The sequence below is a fragment of the Solanum tuberosum genome, unplaced genomic scaffold (assembly GCF_000226075.1).
Source record: "Solanum tuberosum cultivar DM 1-3 516 R44 unplaced genomic scaffold, SolTub_3.0 scf00133, whole genome shotgun sequence".
NCBI lineage: Eukaryota > Viridiplantae > Streptophyta > Magnoliopsida > Solanales > Solanaceae > Solanum > Solanum tuberosum.
Window position 1 is genome coordinate 500,516 of NW_006239056.1, and position 27,832 is coordinate 528,347.

General features: G+C 35.3%; 1 protein-coding gene across 4 annotated transcripts; it reads left to right on the forward strand.

Annotated features, from left to right (window-relative positions):
• The first annotated feature begins 1,074 nt into the window (after positions 1-1,074).
• Positions 1,075-27,802, forward strand: LOC102579971 (protein translocase subunit SECA2, chloroplastic). Of its 4 annotated transcripts, XM_006351066.2 has the most exons (38): positions 1,075-2,871; positions 3,095-3,150; positions 4,332-4,604; positions 4,693-4,929; positions 5,111-5,230; positions 5,393-5,521; positions 8,436-8,570; positions 8,671-8,740; positions 8,848-8,912; positions 9,217-9,337; positions 9,683-9,774; positions 9,961-10,026; positions 11,693-11,757; positions 11,831-11,918; positions 12,142-12,207; positions 12,293-12,408; positions 12,515-12,605; positions 16,148-16,231; positions 16,334-16,426; positions 16,521-16,616; positions 16,716-16,801; positions 17,842-17,920; positions 18,049-18,162; positions 18,254-18,349; positions 18,431-18,494; positions 18,651-18,940; positions 20,261-20,316; positions 21,148-21,265; positions 21,465-21,545; positions 21,735-21,814; positions 23,942-23,996; positions 24,107-24,176; positions 24,256-24,445; positions 24,533-24,656; positions 26,208-26,282; positions 26,369-26,574; positions 26,771-26,907; positions 27,014-27,802. In XM_006351066.2, the coding sequence occupies exons 1-36, from the start codon at positions 1,140-1,142 to the stop codon at positions 26,528-26,530; spliced, it is 5,535 nt and encodes a 1,844-aa protein (XP_006351128.1). In that variant the 5' UTR covers positions 1,075-1,139; the 3' UTR covers positions 26,531-26,574; positions 26,771-26,907; positions 27,014-27,802. The 4 variants fall into 4 exon arrangements, with proteins under 4 accessions (XP_006351128.1, XP_006351127.1, XP_006351126.1 ...); XM_006351065.2 differs by lacking the exons at positions 1,075-2,871; positions 3,095-3,150; positions 4,332-4,604; ... (1 more) ...; positions 5,111-5,230; positions 5,393-5,521 and adding an exon at positions 8,090-8,325 and having other exon boundaries at positions 27,011-27,802; XM_006351064.2 differs by lacking the exons at positions 1,075-2,871; positions 3,095-3,150; positions 4,332-4,604; ... (1 more) ...; positions 5,111-5,230; positions 5,393-5,521 and adding an exon at positions 8,090-8,325.
• Positions 27,803-27,832: the final 30 nt, after the last annotated feature.

Sequence of the window (27,832 nt, forward strand, 5' to 3'; positions counted from 1 at the left end):
AGGTTGAAAGACTGTTTGTTGCTCTAAAATGATAACCAATGTGTATTATTGAAAATGTGGAATGCTACATTGATCCTGAAAAGATGACTAATATTGTATATGTTTGGTGTGTGCCTATTTTATAATGTTGTGGTTACTTGCATGTGTTTCACTTATTGGGATAGCCGCGTGATCCTACCAGTACATTGTGGTTGTATACTGATATTGCACTTGCTTGTTCTCTGTTGAGTACAGGGTATCTTCAGGCGTCTATTGATAGACCTCAACTAGGTGACTGTTGAGCGTGATCAGATTCAAGGGTGAGCCAGTTCTTTTAGGCTGCCATGGATATTTCTTGTTTAAGTCCACTCTTTTCGGATTCAGACTATTTATTTAAGGTGTTGTTTAGTTACGGGGTTGTACCCCTTGTTCTTAGACTTGTCATTAGTAGAGTTTTGGTACAATGACTTCCAGGTTTTAGGGGTTGTTCTTCCGCATTAGTTGGTTAGTTGTTTGCTAAAACCTTGGAGTTTATGGGCATATATGCTCTAGTTTTTAGACGGCAGGGGCATCAATGTCTCAAAAGTATGACGGAGGGTATCTGCATACCATTTACGATAGTTTGGGGTATATTTGTCTTTTTTCCCAAAAATAAAATGTAATTGTTCTCTTAACATGTTCATATGCCATTTAAACAGTTTAACGTGGAATACACATGCAAATCACATCTGGTTAGATAACAAGAAAAATGCACAATAAATATTGTGTATAAGGTAATATTAGTGAGCTAAGATTAATTACAAGATTGAACCTCATCAAATTGAAATAAATATATGCATTATTTCATTTAACTAATAAATTTTTTCATTCATAATTTTTATAGGTTCGCGTGAATAAGAGATATATATGACGATCCACATTGGACATTCACAAAATAATTTGTAATATTATTTTGTGCAAAACTTATTATTTAAATCTTTACTTAAATAAACAAATACTATTTATTTTAATATATATTTTTTGTATTGATAATCACGTGCAAAAGCACCCGTCATAAAACTAGTTAATTTGAAAAGAAGACGTATGCAACTCTTTTTTGTTCCTTTTGAATCTTTGGGTTTGGGTGCTTCATCGTTTTGATCATTTTGTTGTCCGCTAAAATGGCGGCAGAGTCAACTCTGGAGCTGGAGCTACCGGAATGTCCAGTTTGTCTCCAACAATACGGTGACGTTTCAACTATCCCACGAGTCCTCCCCTGCGGCCACTCCGCCTGTGAAGACTGCTTGGCACAGCTACAAAACCCCTTTCCTGGTACAATCCGCTGTCCAGCTTGTACTCAGCTTGTTAAACTTCCCAACCCCATTTCTTCTCTCCCCAAAAACATTGATCTATTACGCTTTTCCACTCTTCCACACCACAACAACAACGACAACTCAAAGGGTTCTCATGTTTCAACTCAAAAATATGATAAAGATCCTATTTTTATCAAACCCCCTTTATGGTCTCATGAGTTTTACTCAAATTGGAAAACATGGGTCCTACCGGAGGACACTATAATCATCGAATCAAACGGTTCTGTGTGTTATGGGAAGGTTTTGAAGGTTTCCACCAGCGTTTCTTCTATGGGGTGTGCTTTGAAAGAGGGTGAAAAGGTTAGTCTTCTTGAAATTGGATATTTTGCTAAGGGTTCGTGTTCTTATAAGTTTGAATATAGTTATGAAGTGAAACTTATGAGTGTATTGTATGGATTGAGTGAAGGGGGGAGGACTGAGTTGGAGTCAATTATCAAAGCAAGTTTAGCTCTTCATGTAATGTGTAAGGTTTATGGGTTTTGGTACAATATGGATAATCATTGTGTCTACATGGTTTCTGAGGCGTTTAGTGGGAGTTTGTTAGGGAAGATGGGTGTGTTAAGGAATGCAGTTCTTGAGAAAAATGCTGAGGAAAAGATCAGTAATGCAGCTGAGTTTGTGATAGTTTCTTTGGATATATGTCAAATGGTGAGTGATTTGCAATTAAGAGGATTGGTTCTGGGTTGTTTGGGGCTTTCTTGTTTTGGTTTTGACAAGTTTGGCCGTGTTTATGTTGATATTAGTGAAGTTTTGGCAACAGGAAGGAGAGTTCGCAAGATACTCACAGAGGTTGTTGTTGGCAAGAGTGGAACTTCTAGTGAAGATTTGGTGGTAAGATTAAAAAATTACATGGTGGAAGATTGTGTTTTTGTTAGTCCAGAGGTATTCTTTGAGTTGTCGAAACTGGGTGGCATTGTAATAGATTTAGGCAGCTCAAGGCATCATGTTGGATATGGTTCTGATATTTGGTCATTAGCTTGTGCAATTATTTCACTTCTAGTTGGTAAATCATTCGCTGAAGAGATGCAGAATTATTTGAGTTATCTGGTTACTGCAGTAAGAGATGAAAAATGTCTTGACTTTGTTAGATGGTACGTGGAGTGGAGGCAAAAGATTATAGCTCTAATTGAATGCAGATTGGGGTCAGAGTTTGCTAATATGAAGGAGATTCTCCTCAAATGCTTGGAATACAATCCTGAAAGTCGGCCACTTATATCTGAACTGTGGAAATTTTTTAAGGTTCTTGTGATCAAATCTGAACTTGACGATGTAAAAGACTTAGAGCAGGAAACAAGAATGGAAAACATGTGTAATTGCTTAATTCTTGGAGACTTTTGTCAGTCAATCAATAAGGTTACTAAAGAATCGCCGAGGTGCCTTGATGATACTTCTGTGGTGGAAAATGCAAACGCAGAGGAGGCTGATGGGGTTGAAAACTTTGGGGCTGATAAGGATGTTGTTGAGGGCCTCTCCTGTGGTCAAGTGAAATGCATTGATCTAAAAGGGCATCGTAATTGTATCACAGGTTTAGTGATTGGAGGTACAAGCACTGACTCTTTTCTCTTTGATATCTCAGTATTACAGTCTTTCTTGAGTTACTTAGTCTTAGATGTTTTTCTTTGAATTGTTGCAATTATTAACGACTTGACGTTTTTAATGCTTATTTTATGTGCATTTTCTTGCATAAAGCTTAGAGAAAACATGGTCAATTTCAATGCTCTTATAACTATTGATATTGGCTTTTGCTCTTCTGTTCCTTTCAGGTGGCTTTCTGTTCAGCTCGTCATTTGACAAAATGGTCAATGTATGGTCTTTGCAGGTAACTTGTTAAAGCTAGTATTTGTATGAATTAGTCCATCATTTGGCATAGGATTTGGACTATGTCATTGTTGGATCCTCTTTGTTGAATTAGCCTATGACCTTAGGAATTGGAAATGAAGAGATAACATAAGGTCTTGCAAAAATGACATACTTAGATTAAGACAAATGAATAAGAAAAGTTTAGGAGCTATTTTGGAGGAACTGTGTTAGACTAGTTGACATATGAGTGCTAATCCTTGAATCTTCCTATTATTTGTAACAGCTTAAGCTACAGATTTTCTGGAAATTTACATTATTGGAAATAGGAACTATTACCCCAAGGTTTCCTTAAGTGGTCTCTGTGGCAGGATGTAATTTAAAATGTCTCAGAATATTATAATTCTGGTATCTATTAATGCATAATTATGATTGTGGGATCTAATTCGGAAGAGAATGAGAAACTTTCTTGATTCTACAACGCTGTTAACTTTGATAAGGGTTTACTTTCAAGCTGCTTATGATTCTAGATCAGCAGTTCCATTTTAAACATTAAAATATTTCACTCTGTTCCAGGAATTCAGGAATTAAGATGAACTGCAGAAACTTGGGAAATGATACGAATATTAAGAAACAATATATTATTTATCTCTTTAGGTCTCACAATCTCCATTCTTCAAAAAGTAGCATCAGTTTGCCTGCTTGAATTTGCTCTTATTTCATACTTTGTAGTTTTCTCCAGTATTCTTTGTCCAAATATGGGCCTGTAGATAGTTTATGCAATTTTTGGCTCAAAATATTGATACTATAGTAATTAGGTGGAACTTAAATTACGATTTATTATGCCCCCAGGGTTTTGGTCTAATGTAAGAGCGCATTATATGATGTGTGGTTAAGGTGCACGTCTTGTGTTCGAACACTGTTGTAAACAAAGCCTGGTATTTAAATGGAGAAGGGTAGAACCGTAGAAGGGTGGATCCATATCCACAGAGTTCCCTAGCCTTTGGGGTTTCTTAGTTATCACAAGAAAAGATCTATCATGGTTTATCCTTTTCTTTTATTTGAAATTAAATTTTATTACAGCACGGCTTTCATTAGATTACAGATATGTCATTGATATAGCATGTGTTTTTACCAGATAAAACTTTTTTTCCCTTTTGCTTTCTCTTCATGAGCGTCCTTGAGTTATACAACTATTTACAGGACTATTCTCATGTACATTCATTCAAAGGTCATGAGCAAAGAGTTATGGCTGTAGCTTTTGTAGATTATGGAGAACCACTGTGCATTAGTGGTGATAATGGTGGAGCAATTTGCATTTGGCGAGCTAGCACTCCATTAAGTCCAGAACCACTGAAGAAACTACAGGAGCAACAGGACTGGCGCTATAGTGGTATACATGCCCTTGCTTTCTCTGGAAGCCAATATCTATATACTGGCAGCGGTGACAAGTCAATAAAAGCATGGTCTTTGCAGGCAATTTCCTGTTGCTTTCTAATTGTGATTTAGTTTATTCAAATTTCAAGGCAGAAATTGAAATACTGCTTCCTTCCTCACTCTCCAGGATTACAGTCTATCCTGCACTATGAATGGCCATAAATCAGTTGTATCTTCATTAGCAATATGTGATGAGGTTCTTTACAGTGGTAGTTGGGATGGAACTGTACGGTTATGGTGCCTTAGTGATCATAGTCCATTGGCAGTTTTGGGGGAAGAAGCCCCAGGGAGTGTTTGCTCAGTTTTTTGTCTTGCTGTTCATGAGAATGTACTTGTTGCAGCTTATGAGAATGGTTTGACAAAGGTACTGTTTTGAATCCAAAGCAGATAAAAAGTTTGTTTGATTAGGTTAGGATGTTGAACATCAACGTCAATCTATGGGTACTTAGTAAGTATATTGTTCAAGCTAGTAGTAATTATGAATTAAAAAAAGATCATCTGTTTAATTTTATTAGATACCCTCATGCTTTTATTGATTCCATTAGATTTGGTTTGACGATATTCTGGTGAAATCTGCTCAAGAACATGACGGTGCCATCTTTTCTGCTTGCAAGAAGGAGAAGTGGATTTTTACAGGTGGCTGGGACAAGACTATAAAAGTAAAGGTATGTGCACACCATATATATGAAAATATCAGTTTTTGTGCTGTTCATGTATCATCCAAATGCTCTGAGATTGGAGTTGGTTGATGATTTAATTCGAACTGTATACTGTAGTAATTCATGATGCTCTTGAAGTTGTACTAGCTTAAAGTTGCTGCTTTATAGGAACTATCCGGAAATGGTGATCAGATAGATGCCATTCCACTTGGATCTATTACATGTGATTCTGTAGTAACAGCTCTACTCCACTGGCAAGGAAAGCTCTTTGTTGGACAAGCTGATGGAGTTATCAAGGTATCCTCACACTAAAGCTCTTTATTCGACAAGCTATTTGTTAACACAGTTGGAAGCATGAAGGCCTGATGTATCTTATCAAATGTTTTCAGGTGTACTGTTCTGCCGTTAGATGAATCCTTGAAGGCACTTTTTGATAGTTTTATCAATTATTTCTTTCGAGAAGCATCTCGTCTCAGCAACTGCAAGGAACTGATTGTAGTATTGTACCAAGTTCAGGGAGCGTAATGGGAAACACCCTTCACCTTAAACCAAAGGGTTCGAGTCACTAAGGAAGTAAAGAAGGAATCGGACCCCTGTTGGCTCCTGAGAAATTTACGATATCAAGAAAAATACTGTCATTAAAAAAAAAAAAACAGATTGAAGAGAAATGTATATGATAAGAGCATACAGCATAACATGAAATGTATAGTTTTCAACAGATAAATATGTATAACTGATCTTTTCAACTTGTCTCTGAATGAATGATATTCATGTTGAAATTCAACTGTCATCTTACATCTAGAGCTTTTGCAAAGTTGAAAGAATATGAAATTCCTCAACTTTAATATTTTAAAAACCTTTTAATTACTGTAGTCATTTTTTTGTCCATGTAATATTTAAAAAAAATAAAAAATATCAGGAATGTAATTATGTGGTAATTAACAATAATTAAGTAATCCACTTACACTATGTTTGGATCATTGTTATTCATTGTTTCATAATGTACTGTATTGTATTGTATTGTACGGTAGATACAATGTTTGGCTAGATTGTATTGTTTGTTGTTGTTTAATAACATTTTTATTGTTTGGTTTAACTGTATCGTATTGTATTATAATTTATAAATTTACTAAATATCCTTAATTATTTTAAATACTAAACTTATCATAATTACTAATAAAATAACAATACTATCATGCATATTTTTTTATGTCATATGAAAATAACATAAAATTATATCATCAATTATATTATATTATCAAATATTATCATCACGTTTGTATCTAGATTGATTTAATTATATTTAAAAAAATCATATAAAGTAATATGTTAAAGACACAAAAGTATGAAAAAAAGGGAAGAATGTATGCTTAAAAAAAAGAAGAAAGAGGAAGAACAAACAACCAAATCTAGAAGGAGACAAAGCAACATGGTAGTTGTTGGGTAGGAGGTTTGAATGTTTGAGTGAGATTAAATAGTATAGGCTAACAGGTAAAATAATATTATGAAATATTAAGTAAGGATATAAATAGAAAAGAAATTAAGTAACAATGGGAACACACCAAATTAGTTGTTCCATAAAATGAGGATTTTATTGTTACGTAACAACGGAATTTAACAATACAATACAATACATTTTAAGTAACAATCAAAACAAACATTGTATCTATGATAACAATACAATACAATGGGTAACAATGATCCAAACATAGTGTTAGAGGTTAATTTTTCAAAAATTGAAAGGGAGTAAATTCATTCTTTGTTAGGCTAGAAAGTCTTAACTAACAAATTTAGCATACACTTAAGGTTAAGGTCAAAAATAATTTATATAGGGCTGGGAATAAAATATCGAATCGAACTGAAATTTTTGGTAATTTGGTATTTGGTATGATATTCGAGAGTAAAATTTTAGAATTATGATATTTGGGTTTGAGTTTGGTATGAGACATTAGTACCATTCGGTATTCAATATTTCTCAAATATCAAATTATTTACTTAATGATGTCATATATCAACATATCCATTACTCATTAGTACAAGTCCAAAGAGAAAAGTTATAGAATAAGCATGAACAATCCAAATACATGTCTGTTTTTTTTTTAACATTTCCAAATACATGTCTGTTAATTGTATCAATTTGCTTTTCTTGATGTATTCTTACTTGTTGATCTTCTATTATATCGTGTCTCCATATAAAAAAAATAGAAATAATTGGAGAAATAGTTTTAACTTTGTAATACAATCGGCTATAACTTCAATACGGTATTACCGAATATCGTACCAAACCGAAGTTTAATTTACCGTTGCCCAAATTACCAAATCGAAATTTAAAATTTTGGTATATGGTATCTACTTTAAACTATCAATTACTGAATTGTCAAACCCGAAATTTGAGAAATCCGAACCGAATACCAAATGCCCACCCCTAAATTTAAATGTGCACCAAATGAAATATGTCAAACTTTGGAATATTGAAGTATTCAACCAAAAACATCCATTTTTTGGGCTTTGTTTTCATCAAGAACCTCTGGTGTTTGATATAGATTTGGAACTCTACCATGAACTTCACCACTTTTATTTTAAAAGGAAAGAGAGAACCCCGAACGTAACTTCTTTGATAACGATTAAAACGATATTTCTCAATAGCACCTTTCAAAATTCAATCATCCTTCGTGCATTATACCCTATAGTTTTTCTCAATAAGGAGGAAAATGAAAAATAATTACCAATTTATGGTTCTAATTTATTTAGCCAGCCAATTACTTTATGGTGGAAGTCAAATTCAGGATCAAATCTTTAAAAAAATAAAAATTTACTGATAAAACAACAAAAATAATTTTAAAACTTTTACCTTTGTCCAATTTTAAAAGAGAAAACATTAGCTGCAAAAAAAGTTCAACAACAGTGCAACAATGGCCACAGCAGCCTCCAACACCGCACTGGTGCCGCCGCAATATCGGCAGCAACGCCGCAATAACCACCGTCCTCTACTCACTCCTCTCTTCTTCAACAAGTCTGCTACATACCCTTTACTTGTTTTTCCTTCTCCTTCCAAGACTCGCCGCCGGGGCACTCTCTCACCAGTCTCTGCTTCTCTTATGGTACAATACTTACGTAATTTGCTTTTCTCGCAAGAACCAATTTTCTTCACGTTTCATTCAATTCAAATTCTGTTAGCTTCATTTTCCCAATTTTTTGTTTGTTTTAAAAGGAAACAGCGAATGAAGTGAGAAAATCCTGGGGTGGGTTTAGTAGCTTGAACAACTGGGTTGTAAAAGATTATTATAGGCTGGTGAATTCTGTGAATTCCATGGAGCCCCAAATTCAGAATCTTTCTGACGAGCAGGTTGGTTTGTAGTGTCATTTTTGTTAATCTTGTGTTAGTTTTTCTTCTTTTTCCCCCTTTTCTAAAACTGTTTTATCTTGTTGGGTATTTGTTGTCATAGTTGAGAGCAAAAACTCTGGAGTTCCGTCGCCGTTTGAGAGAAGGAGAGACACTAGCTCATATTCAAGCTGGTCTGACAATATGCTTTTATCTTTTGGCTAATAAATACTGAGTCTTTTAGTCAATAGGAATTAAAGTTCTTGTTTTTTATCATGTTCATTGCCATTTCTATCTCCAGAGGCATTTGCGGTTGTTCGTGAAGCTGCAAAAAGGAAGCTGGGAATGCGCCATTTTGATGTTCAGGTATCTCCTGTGTAATTCTTGACCATGTTGATTGTATAATTATAACATAGCATCTTCTGAAGGATATTTATTTGTCTGACTCCACAGTTAATACGTATTTCAGTTCTCTTACTAATTTCCGTTAAAAGAACACAGGTCCATATTCTTATCAGAGAGTGGTCATGCATAAACATATCATACATGGATGTTTGGTATCATTAAATAGATATAAGAATAAACCACTTCGTGAATAATTCAATATTATTACATATGTGACGTTCTTACTAGTGCAAATTGATCATTCCGCTTTAATTGGTAATCGTAGATTATTGGAGGAGCAGTGCTCCATGATGGGGCTATTGCAGAGATGAAGACTGGTGAAGGGAAAACCTTGGTGTCCACATTAGCGGCCTATCTTAATGCCTTAACCGGAGAGGGTGTTCATGGTATGCTGTGTTGAGTGTGTTTATGTGTATGTATATATCTACGAATCAATCAATCTATCCATCTACATACACACACATATACATGTAAAAATTTCTTCACCTATTTCTACTGCCTTAGAAAGCACTTTTGTCTGCTATAGCTTCAGGATTACCAACTATAAAAGGTGTTTGTGGATGCTTGTTGAGTTATATTCAATATTAGTCATTCTGGAATGAGTTGTCTAGGCGGGGTTTTACCTCAAATATACATAATTAATCAGAACTGGCAAATATTAGCATGGTTGTAAATGTAGATAATACTTGTTGGTGTTTACTAATTTTTTTTTTTGGCATCTCCTTTGACAGTGGTAACAGTGAACGATTACTTAGCTCAACGTGATGCTGAGTGGATGGGACGTGTTCACCGTTTTCTAGGTCTTTCTGTTGGCCTTATCCAAGTAATTTTCTATAATCAACTGTCTGTAATTTCAATATTAAGTTTTTTGATCTAGTAAATATTTTTTCTCAAATTTTATTTTACAACTAGTTTTTTCCAAGAATTGCACGTAATTCAAGGATTTGATCTTTTCCTTTTTAGAGACCAACTGTTATAAATCAACCATAGTAACTCTTTCTATGCACAGAGAGGGATGAAGAGCAAGGAGAGGAGATCTAATTACAGTTGTGATATAACCTATACGAATAATTCAGTAAGTTGTAGTGAGTTTCATGTTGTTCACTTGCATACATGTTATTATTAGAATATGCACAACGGAAGCTATATTCAGGATCACAAATCTTACATATAGACTAAACAATACAACATAAACGAATTTAGAAGAAGACTAACCTGTTGAAACTTCTACAAAAGTCGTCCAGATGCCAAGGATCCAGAGCTACGATCTTCTCCTATTTCCTGATTGACTGTTACTTCCAAGTTACTTGTGTGGGCAAGTATTACTGTTTTTTTTTAAAGAATAATTTCTTTCATGCCACATCCAGCCTATTTATACTAGTTTTCCAACTCAAGAATGAATAGGAAAAACATCCAAATAAATTTCAGGCTTAATGAGCAATCAAGAGGATCATGAGAATAAATTGAGATTAATACAAAAACGTTTTCATCCATTTAAGGCCAAACGTTTTTGTAATAAAAAAAAACGTTTTCATCCATTTTAGGCCAAACGTTTTTGTCACTAAATCAATATTTAACTCTCAAATAATTCATCCTTTAAAGAAGATCAACAATAAAATTAATTTGTCCTTCTTTTCAAACTTGGTCAATTAATCAGGCATAGTAGGGACCGTAGATATATTTAATAGAGGCTTCCAATTACGATAATAATTCTCAAATGAACGAATTAACCATATCGCAATAAATTACAAAGTATTCCACTAAAATTCTGTAATTGCACTCCTCAATTTAATTTCGAAATCTACCACTACATCTTATTTAACCCCCCGTGTTAGAATTACCGACACCAATCAATTAAATCAAAATTATCTGAAAATTTAATTCATTGACTAAATTAATCCTTTATTATATTTACTTAACTTATTTCACGTGACGGATCTAAAATCCACCTGCAGGGTTTTCACGTGAAAACTTATAAGTAATCATAAAGGGGTGTCTTCAACTCGGGTCCGAGACACGGTTCTATCAACTAATTATTATTTCACTAATGTAATTTGTCATTATCTAATCTATTAGGAATTTATTGACTCATCAAAAAGTCTCACCTTTTAATAGATTAAAACAATAAAATAAATTACATAGATCATAATAATTATATCAAGATTAAGAGTATAAGTACATGTAGTGGACTAGAGAATTTATTTATAAATATTCAGACCATAAACAAATGTCTCTAATTGGTCCGTTCAATACATACAAAATGTACTAGCACAAGAAGTTGAAATTTAACCATTCTCATAATTAAGATCAAATTATATTTAATCTTGTGCTACGATCATCAAGATGTTCATCCTACTTCATCTTTGATCGTGAACATAAATTTATAACTTATATGCACCGACAATTTTATCTTCCGCGTATGAGTTAAAATACTCCATACACAAAATTGTCTACTATATAAGCAATGGACACATATATACATAATGATCTATTTAAACAAAAAATTTATTATATTAAATAAATAACATAAAAAATAGTTACAAGGGATTAAATAAAAATACTACAACACAATTACATGGTTAATAGTATATCCCAACAGTTATGTCATGCACCTTTTCTGGTTTATAATTCTTCATTTCTCTTTAGTTGCTTGACATGTGAAGCTTTCTGACAGCCTAACGACTACATGTCTCCTGCCTCCCTTTCTCCACCTCTTCCCTTTTCTTGTTTTCAATGGACAGGAACTTGGTTTTGACTATCTTCGAGATAATCTTGCCACTAGCCATGAACAACTTGTGATGAGATGGTAAACATTGATTACATTTTTTTCTCTATCTTGTTAATTTGTGTGATGGTTCATATTTACCTTGTACAAACAGGCCAAAGCCCTTCCATTTTGCTATAGTTGATGAAGTTGATTCAGTCCTCATCGATGAAGGAAGAAATCCGTTGTTGATAAGTGGTGAGGTATGTCTCATTGTTTTCTTATCTTGTCAAAGTACTGTTGATAGAATTATCCAAAAGATATTAGTTTTTTCTTTATGTTACCAGAAACTATTGATTGCATGAGTTTTGTTAGCTGGATATCATAGTTTTCAGTTTTCCTTGTTTATGTTTTTTTTTTTTTTTTTAATATCTGTTTGTATTTTATTTATTTAATTTTAAAATTGCTTTTTGCATTCTGTTTCAGGCTAATAAGGACGCTGCTCGTTACCCTGTTGCTGCTAGAGTAGCTGAGTTGCTTATTAAGGGTCTTGTGAGTTCCAAGTTGTTGAGTTATCCCTTTAAAACTTAAGCTCTGGGGCAACATTACACGATAATGATGTTATTTGTAATATCAGCATTATAGCATAGAGCTTAAGGATAATTCTGTGGAGTTAACTGAGGAGGGAATTGCACTCGCTGAGATGGCCCTAGAAACAAGTGACTTGTGGGATGAGAATGATCCATGGGCTAGGTAAATATTAACCTGTTGTTCTGTTTGCTTCCTTTGTTTTCCGTTTTTTTCTTTAGTTAGATTGTATAAGGTACTTTTGTTTTAACTATTATACCAAACACTGCAGATTCGTATTTAATGCTTTAAAGGCCAAGGAGTTTTACAAGCGTGATGTCCAATACATTGTTAGAAATGGGATGGCTCTTATAATTAATGAGGTACTTGCAGAACAAGTCTCCCGCATAAGATGTGAATGTGTTCTTGGTCTCTTTTATTGTCACTGATGATTTTATTGTCATTTTGTTCATCACTTGCCTTTCCTTATTCTATTCAGTTTAACCCTTTGGGTGGAACTGTTAGTAGTTTTTCAACCATGAAATGATAATGGTATGGTCAGTATTAAGATAAAGTCATAATATGCGTATTTTTGTAAAGATTGTCATTCGACCAGTAGTTAATAATTCTAAACATTGCGAAACTATTTTATGCATAAATCAAGTCACTACGTTGACAGTGAGCAGGATAAGTAGAGGAGGAAACTTTTATCAGTCTGATCAGTGGTCTCTACTAGGGAACTTCAGAGAACTGGAGTCACAACCTTGCAGAGCAAAAGCATAAACTCCAAATTTCTATGCATATGTGAAAGGGGAAAAGGTTAAGTACATTTCCTGCTCGAGTAATGTGGTGAGAAGCTCTGCATCCAACTTTTACACCAAAATTCTACCACAACCCAGAGCAACTGAAGAAAAACTGATTTGTCATATATGAAAATTAAATATACTAATGAATATGTGAAGTTATGGTGGTTGAAGGGGATGAGGTGGTTGAAAATATCCTCACCCACCGCCGGCTTCTTTTTCATCTTTTCCGGCTTCTTCTTCTGAGGGAAGTCAGGGCAGAGGTTGTGGTTGAAAAGGAAAAAGAAGAGAAAAGAAAAATATAAGTCATTCACGCACTCAAATGTAAGTAATAAGCACAGTATTTGCCATGTCAGCATGAGGTGTTTAGGAGCCATATCTGCCAAGAAGAAGTATCTAAATGGTCAGTGGCAAAGTTAAGGTTGCAGATTACATACATCAGCTATTGTTATGTGTGTATGTTTGGGAGAAGATGTGGATCACCTCTTATCACATTGTCAGGTAGCTACACGGCTATGGTGGGGGGTTTTGAATTGGTTCACAATATAGTGGGTTATGCTGAGGACAGTTAGAAGTCATTACATAGTTGGGCTTTCAAAAGAAAAAAACAAAGACCCAATGCATGGGATGTAGTCCTACTGGCTCTTATGTGGGTAGTATGGAGAGAGAGGAACAAGATGTAACTTTTGTAGAGAACCATATTTTGTTCTATTTTCTCTACTTTTTGGTATACTACTTGTAAAAGGGTATTCCCCAGCTTCACTAAAATTATTTACTTTATAAAATAAAAAAGGAGTCCACATGACAAGTCGTGCCAACTTTGAGGGACTATCTAGGTATTTAGCCTTAGGGGTCATCTAGTTCAAATACAAGTTATACAGGGATTAGTAATGCAAGGATTGTAATGTAGTGATTGTTTGGTGTTGAATATTTGGTTTGTTTAATTAAAGAACTTAGAGCCTGTTTGGATTGGCGTTTGATTTTTGATTTTGATTTTTGGTTTTGAGTTAGAAATTCTAAGTTATGACTTTTGGCTTATTTTTATCATCTTAGCTTAAAATCAAGTGCTTATAAACACTTCTTAAATTTACCCAAACACTCCAAAAGTGCTTAAAAAATATTTTTGCTTAAAAACACTTACAATAAGCCAATCCAAACATGCTCTTAGTTCTGAACATCATGAGGGTATTTTTTTTTTGAGAAAGGTAACTTGTATTATAAACAAAAGAATACATAAGGAGTATTCTAGTAATAATACTTACATCCAAAAGTTGCAAAACGAAAAGAACTCCTATGGAGGTCATAAGAACTCTAAAATACTAGGAATATCCTCTGCCTTGAGGATATTCATGTTTACACCAAAAAAGAAAAGAACCAGGCAATTCAGCTTCAAATTCTGCATAGAGCAGCTCTTGTTTTTAAAACATCTCTGATTCCTCTCCATCCATATAGACCACCAAATGCAGGCAGGGACAATGTTTTATCTCTCCCTGTGTCCTGACTGATTCCCATCTCTGTTCTAGCAAGCTAGAGCTTCTTTGATGTTCCTTGGCATAGTCCAACTGATGCCCCTTAAGTTGATGAAAATCTGCCACAACTTTGCAGTCTCTCTATAATGTAGAAAGAGATGATTTATTGTCTCAACCTCACATTCACAAAACCAACACCTGGAACAAATTTGCATACCTCTTTTCATGAGGTTGTGTTGAGTGAGTGCAGCCTGATTGGCTAACAGCCAAGTGAAACATGCTATCTTGAATGGTATCTTGACTTTCCAAATCATCTTCCATGGCCATCCACCTATATGAGTACCAGGTCTTTGTGATCTATAAGCCGAGCCAACTGAAAATCTGCCTTGCTTATCTGGATTCCAAAATAGATTGTCCTCATTTGTGTTTAGATCTTTGCACTGCCCTAGAATGTTGAGTAGCTCAACTATTCTATTGACCTCCCAATCATTTAGATGTCTTCTAAACCTTAGATCCCACTCTTGATTATCTCTCATTTCTCTGATTGTAGCCTCTTTTTGAAGGCTCATGTTGAACAAAATAGGGAACCTATTTCTCAAAGTCACCTGATCCACCCATTTGTCTTCCCAGAACAAATCCTTCCACCATTCCCTACCTTGATTTTGCATTTGTTAAAGAATTTGATCCATAAATTTCTGATGGATCTCCATACTCCAAATCCATAGGGTTGTGTGGACAGGTTGGTGATCCACAAATTCTCTTGTCATTTCAGTTTGTTTAATCCCCATATATTGCTAATACCCGTATTTTAATTCCAGATTCTACTCTGCCTAAAATATTACATAGATTTCCACATATGACATAACTTATGCAAATATTAATTACGAGGATAACCAAGATAGCTACCAAATAATGTAGAAAAAGAGTTGGATTTTGTACAATGATCAATTCCCTCCACCAATCAACCAAACAATGCTAAATTATATACCATGACTAATTTTCCCGACAAGACAACCATACGTGCCCTTAGATTATATCTAATTTCAGAAACCAGAATTAAAGTTAAAGTAAACTTGGAGGGCCTAAAATAGTGAATTACCAAAAGTGGAACACATTTTCCCTAAGTTGAGCTGAATTCAGAAACAAAAACAACTTTGAATTATTAAAAAAATTGTAGTTCAGATGTCTAAATTTAGCTTTCAGAATGGCTCCTATTCTGATTGAAAGCTACTCTGGTACAACAACTAGAACTGTAACTATGTCTCAATCCCAAGTAAGTTGGGGTCGGTTATATGAATCCTCAAGGACCGTGTCATTTTATATAGGCTGAAATCAGTCTAATATTATATAAAATACTCTTAGCAAACATTGGACCTAATGACAATGAGCAAACATGCCTAAAACTTAATCCCAACTAATTGGTATTGCCTATATAGATACTTTTCTTCCATTATCTCCTACTTTTTGGTAGGTTTGCATGGATTCCAGCAGATTGCAGGTCTTTCAAGCAACTTCCGTCCATGTGATTTTAGATCTTGAAAGCTACTCTAATCGTCTATTAAATTCTAATCCTTGAGAATGGTTATCTGAAGAGCTCTGGTCATATTTGTTGGGTGACAGATGTTGATTTCCTTTCTTGGTATTAATTTACAGTTGACTGGAAGAGTGGAAGAGAAAAGGCGATGGTCCGACGGAATCCATCAGGCCGTGGAGGCTAAAGAAGGCGTTAAAATCCAGGTACAGTATCTCCCACTGTTGACTTCTTCTTTCTGAAAATGGTTTCATTAGTATCTGCTAATTCATTCCTTATTAAAAGTGCACGATCTATTCATTTTGTAGGCTGATTCTGTTGTCGTGGCACAAATTACATATCAATCTCTATTTAAGCTTTATCCAAGGCTCTCAGGGATGACTGGGACTGCAAAAACTGAGGTGGGGTCACTTCTAAAGTCTCAAATATAGTTTATGCTTTAGTAATGAATTTCATTGTTTATGATACTTATCATCTATATACCGTGCACTGCAGGAAAAAGAATTCTTGAAGATGTTTCAGGTGCCAGTAATTGAGGTGCCGACAAATTTGCCTAACATTCGTAAAGATTTACCAATTCAAGCTTTTGCAGTAAGATGTTTATCATACTCAAGTAAGTTTAGTGAGGTTTTGGGAAAAGGACCTAGTCTCTGATATCAATTTGCTTGCTTTCTATTGTTATGCCTTCAGACTGCACGAGGAAAATGGGAGTATGTTCGTGAAGAAGTTGAGTTTATGTTTCAATTGGGTCGTCCAGTTTTAGTGGGGACAACAAGGTACTTCTGTGACAAATGTTTTTGGTTTGATTTACTGCTTTAAAATTAAGAAACTGTTTTTAGTATTGACTCTCGCATATGCTACAATCATTGATTACAGCACTGTTCATGAATATATGCAAGCAGACAGATAAACACACATATATCTCTACGTACATATATATTTTTTTGTGGAGTTACTCTGTGAAGCACTTTAAGGTCTGCAGGTCATGTATCTCTGTCATCATAATTTGGTAAACACACTCTCATGGTAATATTTTCCCTATATGATGGATGATGTACATACTCGTATATGAGCCTGTCTAGCCTAGGTGACCAAGCCTCTATCTTTTTTACCTACCTTACTCGTCTCTTTTTCCACATTCCCTTTTCATTGTTGTTAGATGAAATAGACAGTCAAATGTCAATGTGAAAACTGGGATCAATAGAGAAGTACCTTCTACAAGCTACTTGAGAAAGTGATTAGTTTGTCTTGTTCCTGTGCACAAGCACAACAGAGGGAAATTAGCCAGTTAGAATAATTAGACTATCAGCAAAAGAAAAATCCTATAGAGAGGATATAACATGTAGTTGAGTGGCAAAAAAAAAAAAAAAAGAGAAGGAAAACCTTGACAAAGAAGGACGCAGATAGCAACTGTTGAAATTGACATTCAATTTCTCTGTTTCCATACCAGGTACTACTGAGTTTACTGGACAAGTTATGATATTAAGCAATAATGGGGTTATTAACTTCACTCTGTTAGTTGTTTTTGACACATGTGAGATCAGTCTTTCCACTACAGGGAAACTAGTATCTGCTTTAAATTTGACTTCATTATACGGCTATTTGATAAGAGTATTTGTTGCTCTTATTCTGTGCGGGTCTCTCTCTAGTAGCCTATTAAGTTTCTCTGAACAGGAATGCTGTTGGACTGCTAGAAATTTGTATTTGTTTGGTCTCAGTTAGTCATCTAATATTTGAATATGATTTTTGTTCATCACATTTGCTGGCAATTAATGTTACAATATGTATGTTTTGACTAATACTAATTCTAATGCAGTGTTGAAAATTCTGAATACTTGTCTGACTTGCTGAAGGAAAGAAAAGTTCCACACAATGTCCTCAATGCCCGTCCCAAGGTTTTACAGAACTCTTGAGCTCTACTCTTACTCATAATTTCAGTTTGGTTTGGTATCTCCTACTTGCACATCTTTACATGTGATACTATTTTGCTGGCTTTTGATTGATATTATCTCGATTCTTGCAGTATGCTGCTAGGGAAGCTGACACTGTTGCACAAGCAGGGAGAAAATATGCAATCACCATATCTACTAACATGGCAGGAAGGGGCACTGACATAATCCTGGGAGGAAATCCAAAGGCAAGTTAATGTCTATGTTGTTTGACATTGTACTAAGCCATATTTAGTCCCTAGCACTTGGAATGACATTCATACCTTTTCCATGACAAAGATGCTTGCGAAAGAAATTTTGGAGGAAAGTATACTTCCATTCTTGACACAAGATATTCCCGAAGTTGATGTTCATGGAGAACCGAATTCTCAAAAGGTTCTTTTGATGTTTCCTTCCTCATAAGATAAATAAGCAAGTCTTAGTCCCCTCCTCCGCTGATAGTATTTTTTTATGTAGGTTCTGTCAAAGATAAAAGTTGGACCGTCATCATTAGCTTTGCTTGCCAAGGCGGCTCTGATGGGTTAGTAATTTTAATCAACTAGCATCTTAAAAGTCTAAATCAGTTTAACTGATAGCTTCTGATGAATTATAGTTTAGCATTTTAGTATTGATGTACTGACTTTTTCATCTGATAACTTTCTCTTTGATGTTTTTGTTTCGTATATTGATTATCTAGCTAAGCACGTTAGCAAAAATGAGAGCAAGAAATGGTCATATCAAAAGGCGAAGTCTATGATATCTGAATCCATTGAGCTGAGTCAGTCTGTGGAGATAAAAGAGCTACAGAAGCAGGCTGAAGAGCAGTCAGAATGTTACCCTCTTGGTCCATCCATTGCTCTAACTTATGTATCAGTTCTTGAAGAGTGTGTGTCCCACTGTTTGAATGAAGGGTTAGAAGTGAAAAGGCTCGGGGGGCTTCATGTCATTGGCACTTCTCTGCATGAGTCTAGGAGAATCGATAACCAGGTGAGTTTTAGTTTGGTAGGACTTTCAAGGAGGAAAAACAAGCTTGACACTTTTATCAAGAAAGTATAAATATAAAGTAATGTAAACCTTTGGCCTCTTGAAATGCTTGTTCATGTAAACCAAGTCATGAGCTTGCACATCTCCGTTCAGACATGGTTTTCTTCATAAATTCAACAGGCAAAATACAGACACTAGATGACTGTCAGATTTTATTTTTTTTGACTAGGAGTTTAGGTCAACAAATAGATGCTTACCATAGTGTTGATTTTGTAGTCTTTACAAGACGGATATGGAAAAAACTTTATACCTGATACAAATGTATTATAAGACACAAACTGTTGAAAATAGAAGGATAAGACATGATTACAAGGTGGAAATATATTTTGTTTCAAGTGTATAATCTTTTGTTTCGAGGACATGACCCTAGATAGGAGGGTGTGGAGGACACATATTAGGGTAGAAGGGTATTAGGTAGTGTAGTGTAGAAAGGTTTTGCTTTGGGTGGCTAATTGTTTATGAGTGTTTTTTTAAAATAATAATCTATCCTAGTATGTTGTTTATGGTATTTCGACTATCACATGATTTTATTGTTGTTTTGGCTACTTTTCACTGTTCCTTGGTAATTGCTATATTCTCTCCATTGTCCTCTTCTTCTTTATACTGGAAATTGTTGTAATTAAGCCGAGAGTCTTTCGGAAACAGTCTCTCTACCTCCACGAGGTAGTGGTAAGGCCTGCATACATTCTACCCTCCCCATACCTCACTTGTGGGATTTCGCTGGGTATGTTGTTGTTGTGTAATCTTCTGTTTGGCCTAAATTGATAATTATGTTATACCACTATACTATGATTTGCACTTCAGAATTTTGTACTGTTGCTTCCTTGTTTAAAGTTGTCTTAATGTGCATGGATGCACTATCAAACAATTTGTATCTTGTCTGGCAAGGATTATTGCAATTCATTTAGCTTTTGAAGTTGGGAAAACTTTCTTATTTTATTTTGTTCTGTTTTTCTCTTGGGGTTTTGGGGTGGGGGAGGGTTGTTTCATCCCTCTTCTTTTTGTTAGACTTCTATCATGTTGACTTCTGTTACAAGCTTGAACTTTCATAATAGCTATGTTTTACTGTACAATGCCAGGGAACTTAATTCTGCCTTTTTTTATCATACCTGTAGAACTAGTGTAATGTCAGTAATTGGGTGAGGCAATTCATGATGGCTCGTTCTTCAAATTCATTTTTATGATGTAACTTTTCTGTATTGCTTTTCCTTTGACATGTTAAGTTGTTAACCATGTATGTTGATCTATAAGTTGTGCATGTAGCTTCGTGGTAGAGCAGGTAGGCAGGGTGATCCTGGATCAACACGATTTATGGTGAGGTAAGATGCCCCATTTAACTTTAATAGTTCCTCTTCAATACTTTAATGATGAAGTAAATAGCACTTTCCTGTATCTTTGTTCTATTTTTAAGAAGATAATTATACACACACACACATGCACATGTCTGCAATGAGCCAATGACGGACTTACACACAAAGTGGTGGGGGGTTCTTAAGCACCCATTCTGTTTGACCCAAGCACTTACAATTTATACTGGTGCTAGTAAAATATTGCAAATAGAGTTGCGAAGCACCCAAACTGCAGAAATAGCAATGGGTGGGTGCACGAGTCAAAGAAGTGGATGAAAGAAAATATTACTCCTTTTCTTATGTGAATATTAGAAACTGTACGACTAAAATTAGTTAAGCAGCCATGACTTAAAAATAATGGGCCTGGCCATCTGCCGCTGCATGTATATATGTTTCTGAAAAAAACAGTTGGTGGTGGTTCAACTATGCAAGTTATAAGCACTTATGCATATAAAAGAACAAACAATACAACATAGTTCTCTATTCTTTATTAATTTAGTTAAAAAAGGCAAAGCTCCTTTACACATATACTTGATTCCTAGTTCAGGTTAAGTTCTGCATATTGCACAAGGTGTATGTGCATTAGGTTTTTCTGCTGTTATTATATCTCTAAATTGTACTATTTGCCTCTACTTGCCTCTAGTTTGCTGAAAATATTCTTGGTTTAGGTGAAATATCAAGATTCTTGTATAAATTTATATAGTGTATTTCTGTTTTTCATGAAAAGCAGAGTGTATTCTGTGACTGACCCGCTATCCTTAAGATGCCATTCCTGATTCTAGCTACTTCATCTTATTACAGCTTGCAAGATGAGATGTTTCAAAAATTTAACTTTGATACCGAGTGGGCAGTGAAGCTTATATCCAGGATTACAAATAATGAAGATCTCCCAATAGAAGGTCATGGAATAGTTAATCAGGTGCGAAATGATTTCTGTTCACTCTGTTTCTATCTCTGTAATTTAATATACTGTGGGTTCTCTTATGTTTTTTATGGATAACTCTGGCTTTTCTGTGTTTGGTTTCAGTGTTATTTCTGCTTTTCAATGATTATATCTTTCTTTTTTCTTTCTATGACATGCTTCTAACTATGATGTTTAAACTTTACTTAACTGCCAGCTTTTGGGTTTACAAATCAATGCTGAGAAATACTTTTTTGGCATACGAAAGAATCTAGTTGAATTCGATGAAGTTCTTGAGGTATCTACTTCATGTGCTGATACAATTTCTGTTGTTTTGATGTCTTTGTTTTTCAATTAGGATATTCTCCCTTATTTCTGACTCATAAATTGTGCATTTTACAATTTAATCTACTGATTTATTTTTATATAGATTATTCTGCAGGACCATATTCTCACTATATTATATGCTTTACTTTTTCTCCTTCAGGTTCAAAGAAAGCATGTTTACAATCTTCGGCAATTAATTTTAACTGGAGATTTTGAAAGTTGTTCAGAGCAAATTTTCAAGTGAGCCTCTTGATTCTTTTCATTTGAATGCTGGAACCAGCGTCTCTGGATTCTAACACATCTATCTGCACTCATGAAGAGTATCTGAGTTTTCATATTTAGAATACCATCCCATTATTTGTCAATTTCTTTTGCAATTGTCATGATTCTTTTACTCCACACATTATGCTATATTTGGAAAATAATAAGACTCTGGATAATATTCCCTTCATCCAAAAGAGTTTTTGTGTTTTCTTTTTTTCCACTCAAAAATGGTATTCTCTTTTCCAAAGAAATTATTTAACACATTTTCATCTTACACAGGATTACTTTTCCACTCTACACTACAATTTTCTTATCTATTTTATCTGCCTAAACTATGGAAGTCGTCATATGGTGTCACATGAATTCTCATTGTTGAGAATTTTGAACTCTTGCTTTGATTTTCTTCTTGGATCCTAGGTCTATCAAATTAGAAGGGAGGGAGTAATACTCTTAATGTATTTTTTTACTTAATCATTTTGTTACAAGAACTTACAAAATTTTAAATAACTTTGACCAAGTCAACAAACTGTGACATAGGGAGTATACTTCTGCAAAATGCTGATAAGCAAATAACATGATGAACATGAGGAGACCTTTTTTGTTAAGACAACCAGCATAAGTGTAGCTGATGTTGTAAAGATCCCTTGTCTTGTAAGTTAGATAGTATTTCCGGGAAATCAAGCATCAATACTTTATGCTAGATTTTGGAGTAAAATAAAATAATGACCTGTTTGGATGCTGATAAGAGACTTGCAGTGCACAATGACCTATGCCCCTTAATGAAGGTATGGAATGGAATAGGGCTACTTAGCAACCTCTTTTTCTTTTATATATAGTTGAAGCCCAACTTCCTTAGCCATATCTATTGCGGGGCTTGGTGATTTGATGATCCTATTGTTTGGTATGGGATATTAGATTCATGGACCCAATTCTTTCAGCACAGAATGTTGCTAAAATTTCTATCTCAGGGAAATATTGAAGAGTTGAGGCAAAATTTGCATGGACTTTGAGCAAACAGCCAACTATCGTGTCATCTTATGATACTCTGTGATATTGCTCTATGATTTAATCCGTTGTGCTTTCAGAGTTGGTTATCCAAGATTAATTTAGTTATAATTCTTTTATGAAGTGAAAAGCCACGCATAGAACATAATGATCAAGTTCTCTTAATCATTTTTTACCCTTAATGCCATGTTTAACTTGGTGCCTGCAGTATAAAATCCAAATGCGCAATGCTATTTTGAGGTATCTTGAAACATTATTTATATGAAAATTGATGCATCTACTTACATTAGTTCGAAACAACAACTACTACTATGCTTCAGTTCCAAACAAGTTGGCAAGTTGGGTCGGTTATATGAAACCTCACTAACCATGTTCTATATTTAAATTCATCATAGGCCAACATTTTACAAGATTAAAAAAAACAGAAGTACTAGAGGTTCTCTATATTTCCTACTGGCATAAGAATCAGTCCGAAGGCTAAAAGACTCCCAGAAAGCATAGGGACCTAAAGGCTTCTCAAAAAAAAGCATAGGGACCTAAAGGAGATATATTAACATGACTAAGATAAATTCCCAAATAATGTGTTCTCATTTAATTTTTTTTTCTTCCGTTGTATCCTAATTCCTATCTTTCGCTATGTCACATTGAAACCAAGAGATTGTTGATCTTTTGAGACGACTTCCATGTGATTTTAGATCTACCTCGACCCCTTTTGAAATCTTCGTTCACTATGGTTTCACACCTATAGACCAGACGACAAGTGCATCTGGAGGTCGAAAATCCCCTGTAGAATCAGGTTTAGATTTTCTGGAAGTTTGTATTTATTCACTCTCAGGGTTCTGTGGGGTTAGTCTTATATTCATGATCAGTGTTTTCTGGGATCTGTACATGGTGAAACAATTGAAAACATTAGATATTCTAGTCTATTTCCCTCTGTTAGACCACTGTGATCAGTGTACTTGGCTTTTAATGAGAGATCATTGTTGATGGTGAAAATTCATTTCTTTATTGCACATGTTTTGGATTAAGTTTTCCTCGGCGGAGTCAATATACTTTTGAGGATCAAGATTTTCTCACCACCATTACAATTCTATGTAGATACATGCAAGCAGTGGTGGATGATGTTATCCTTAAGAATGTTAATCCGCAAAAGGTAGCTGAAATCTGCTCTCTGAAGTATGACAAGTTTTTTTTGTGATGCATTGATTGCATTGTCCTTATCTTCTATTTTTCTCCTTGATTTTATTTTGCCAAATGTCACAGCACCCAAGTAATTGGTGCTTGGACAAAATATTAGAGGAGTTCAAAGCTGTTGCAGGCGAGATATTGAATGGTAAGAGTGGATTCTGGAATAACTATTTATGAATTTTGCAAGTATGCATCATAAAGTTTGACCAGGAAATTATGTGTAGATTCATTTGCTGGGATTGATGAGGAAGCATTACTTAATTCACTTGTACAACTTCAGAAGTTTCAATCCATATCTATTGACAACTTTTCCCTTCCAAGTTTGCCTCCAACTCCAAATTCTTTTAGAGGTATACGTGGAAAGACCTCTTCTTTCAGACGCTGGCTAGTTATATGCTCTGATGATTCAACCAAGTATGACCAATCTACATCACCGACTTCATTGATTTGAACTTCTTTATTGCAATCTACTGATTACATATGTCTGATTTTCTGGGCTAGGTATGGGAAGTATAGAGAGATGGTTAATTTCCTCCGAAAGTACCTGGGAGATTTCCTCATTGCCAGCTATTTAGATGTCATACAAGAATCTGGATATGATGCTGTATATGTAAAGGAAATTGAGGTAACATTATACTCATTCCCCACGCCTAAATTCATTGGTATGCTATCATATCAAGTTTCCTGTCCAGATGCGTCATTATCCAAATGTATGTACTTTTTTTTTTGAAACTGGTAACTTTGAATATATTGATAGGAACAGATCAGTACATGGGCTGTACTAGGGCCATATTTAATAGTAAATCCAGATCCTATGATCCTTGTCTAAAATGAATCCAACACATCAATAATAGATACAGGATCATTAGACCAAAAATCTGATTACACCAAAAATATAGAATCAAGATACAATTCAATTTGATCTGTTCTTATACTATTCTGTATGTTCTCAAAACACCTAGCATTTCTCTCCTTCCAAATTGTCCACCATATGCTGGCTGGTATGATTCTCCACCTACTTCTGCTTCTTGCCTGAACCCCAGCTTCTTCCTAGCTTTGAAGGGCTTCTGTCACCTTGCCTGGCATAGACCAGCAGAAACCTTTAAGGTTTATGAATAGCCTTCAAAGTGGACTTGTGATCTTGCAGTGGCGGAACAAATGTCTAACATTTTCTGCTTGTTCTCCACGAAAAACACATCTGGGACATAAAGCTATCCCCCTTTCATCAGATTTTCTTGTGTAAGGATAGCTTCCTTAGGTAGGAGCCAAATAAGACATGCTACCTTGTAGTTGTAGGGTATATCACCTTCCATATAATTTTCCAGGGCCAGTTGACATTCTATTGGTTGTGATTATTCAACCCCATCTGTATTCTCCGCCAACCTTGAAGGTTCCTCTGTCACTGCCCTGCCACCAAAGCTCATCTTCCCCTTGTTGTGTTCCTTTAAAGTGGCCAATAATGTTAAAGAATTCTGCAATGCTTGTGATTTCTCAGTCATTTACTTGCCTTCTGAAACTGATTTCCCACCCATCAGGTGTCCACATTTCTGCAATTGTTCTTTGCTGATTTAGCATGAAGTTGCGGATGTGTAAAAAGATATTCCTCAAAACGACCATCTCATGCCAGTCATCTCCCCAGAAGCTTGTCTTTTCCCCATTCTTAACCTTTACCTTGGTTTTGTTCTTGAAGTCATCCCACAAGCCCCATAACAGATGTTTGTCATTAGCATACTTCCACAAGCATTTCATTTTGAGGGCCTTTGCACTCTTATCAGATCTAGTAGTAAGAGTTTGAAGCGTGATGTGTGGTTTGCACCACCAGTTTGAACCCTACACAAGCTTTGCTTGGTCATCAAGTGGAGAAGAGTAGAAGGCGGGTTAATTATCAACCGAGTTTTGAACCGTGCACTACTAGCCTTTGGGGATTTCTCAGTCATCGCCATCAAAAATTTAAAAAGAAGAATTAAAAGGATTAAATAAGACCATGCCACTGACCAAAAATCCTTTTGCTTCCTAATGGGTTATGATCTCATGTCATCTCTATTTGATTGCATGATAACTGCCTTCCATATAAAGATTAGATTAGCATAGAGGGTTTGGATGTGTAATTTGTGCATATGAGTAGTTCAAAAAGAATCTTATTCTCTATATTGATTCCTTATGTTCTGTGGATTAGAGGGAAGTGCTTCTGAAGACATTAGATTGCTTCTGGAGGGATCATCTTATAAACATGAACCGACTAAGTTCAGCGGTATGGTATTTGCATATCGGTTAAAAATTTATGCTTTCCTTGATTGGGAGTTGTATATTAATTCTCCCTCTGTGTTCTCGGAACAGGTGAATGTAAGGAGTTTTGGGCATAGAAATCCACTCGAGGAGTACAAGATTGATGGTTGCAAATTTTTCATCTCAATGCTCAGTGCAACTAGGAGGCTTACTGTGGAGTCTCTCCTGCGCTATTGGTCATCTCCGATGGAATCTCAAGAGTTATATGTTTAATAAGTTGCTGTCTTTTCATATGTGCTGTTGCTTCTTGTGTTCAGGTACACTTCTATTTGTTGTAGGTAGTTAACATGCATACTCACCTTTTGCTCCTTAGCTTGGCTGGGAAACTCCTATTATTATTATTAGTTTATTACTATTATTTTTTTGGGAAATGGAGATGGAAAGAATTGGTTTTTCTGAGTTGCTTATTGTTAGTTGTTGCTAAATGGTATGTGTGTTATCACTTATTTGCAGGATTTTGGATTCTCATTATCATCTTCCAGTCTGAGGGATGAATTTCCCATCTTATTCCAGCTCAACCTAAGATGTACAGATGTCATGATCTGGATACATAGCCTAATATCATTGGCAACTTCTGTTAAGTATCTAAGGTAGCATTTCTTTAGTACCCGAATCTCATCTTTTTTTCCCTCTTCAATTTCGTTCTGTTTTAGATCTTTAGGCTGGGAGCTCATGTTAGTGTGTCCTTTGAAGCAGGGATAAATCACCTCTGAACAGTTTTGAGTGAACTCTCTGAGGACCACCTCAATACATGATACCAGTCAGCTTAGAAATGGAATGTAGAGCATCCTGTACATGGTAGGACTGTTTGGAAAAAGATCAAGGAGATTCAAGAAGACAAAGTAGGGAAATTCCTTTGTTTCCACTGTGTGGACTCGTTAGAACTGTAGTAGTTGCAAGATTGATGAAGATTGCTGTTGGGTACATCTTGGTCTATCTCAAAAGGTGTTAACGAGAGGCCTTTCAATATGGTTAAAGGCACTAGGGATGAGCTATTACAGACGGTCTCCACCAAATTGTTGGCAAAGGCTTGCAGAAATCTGAATGGCATGGAGCTGAATATCTCTCAGACCATGCATCATTCTCGACCTTCTCATCTGAAGTGTAGAAATGCAGGATCTTGATCCTTGAGCTCAACCTCTTTGTTTAGTTGTATACAAATGATATTGAAACAAATCTTCTCTTCAAATATCCTGCACAGATTGTATGCACCGTTGGTGGTTGCAACTAAGGAGAGCAAGCCTTGGTGGACAGATTACCTAGTACCCGTGCTGGTGAATTGTAGCAGGCAACCAGTTGTATAGTCGAGGAGTGCTTAAGCTGATCTTGACACCATTGTCATCAAAATATGTTTGTAACATGGAAAAAAATTGCAGTGCATCATGATTGGAAGCATTTCGGTGTATATTGTGCTAAGAACGTTATGCGTGTGATTGGTACCATATGACAATTAATCTATTGTTTTAGTTAGGCTTAAGTCATCTATAACCCCTCAAAGTTGTCTGCATAATTCAC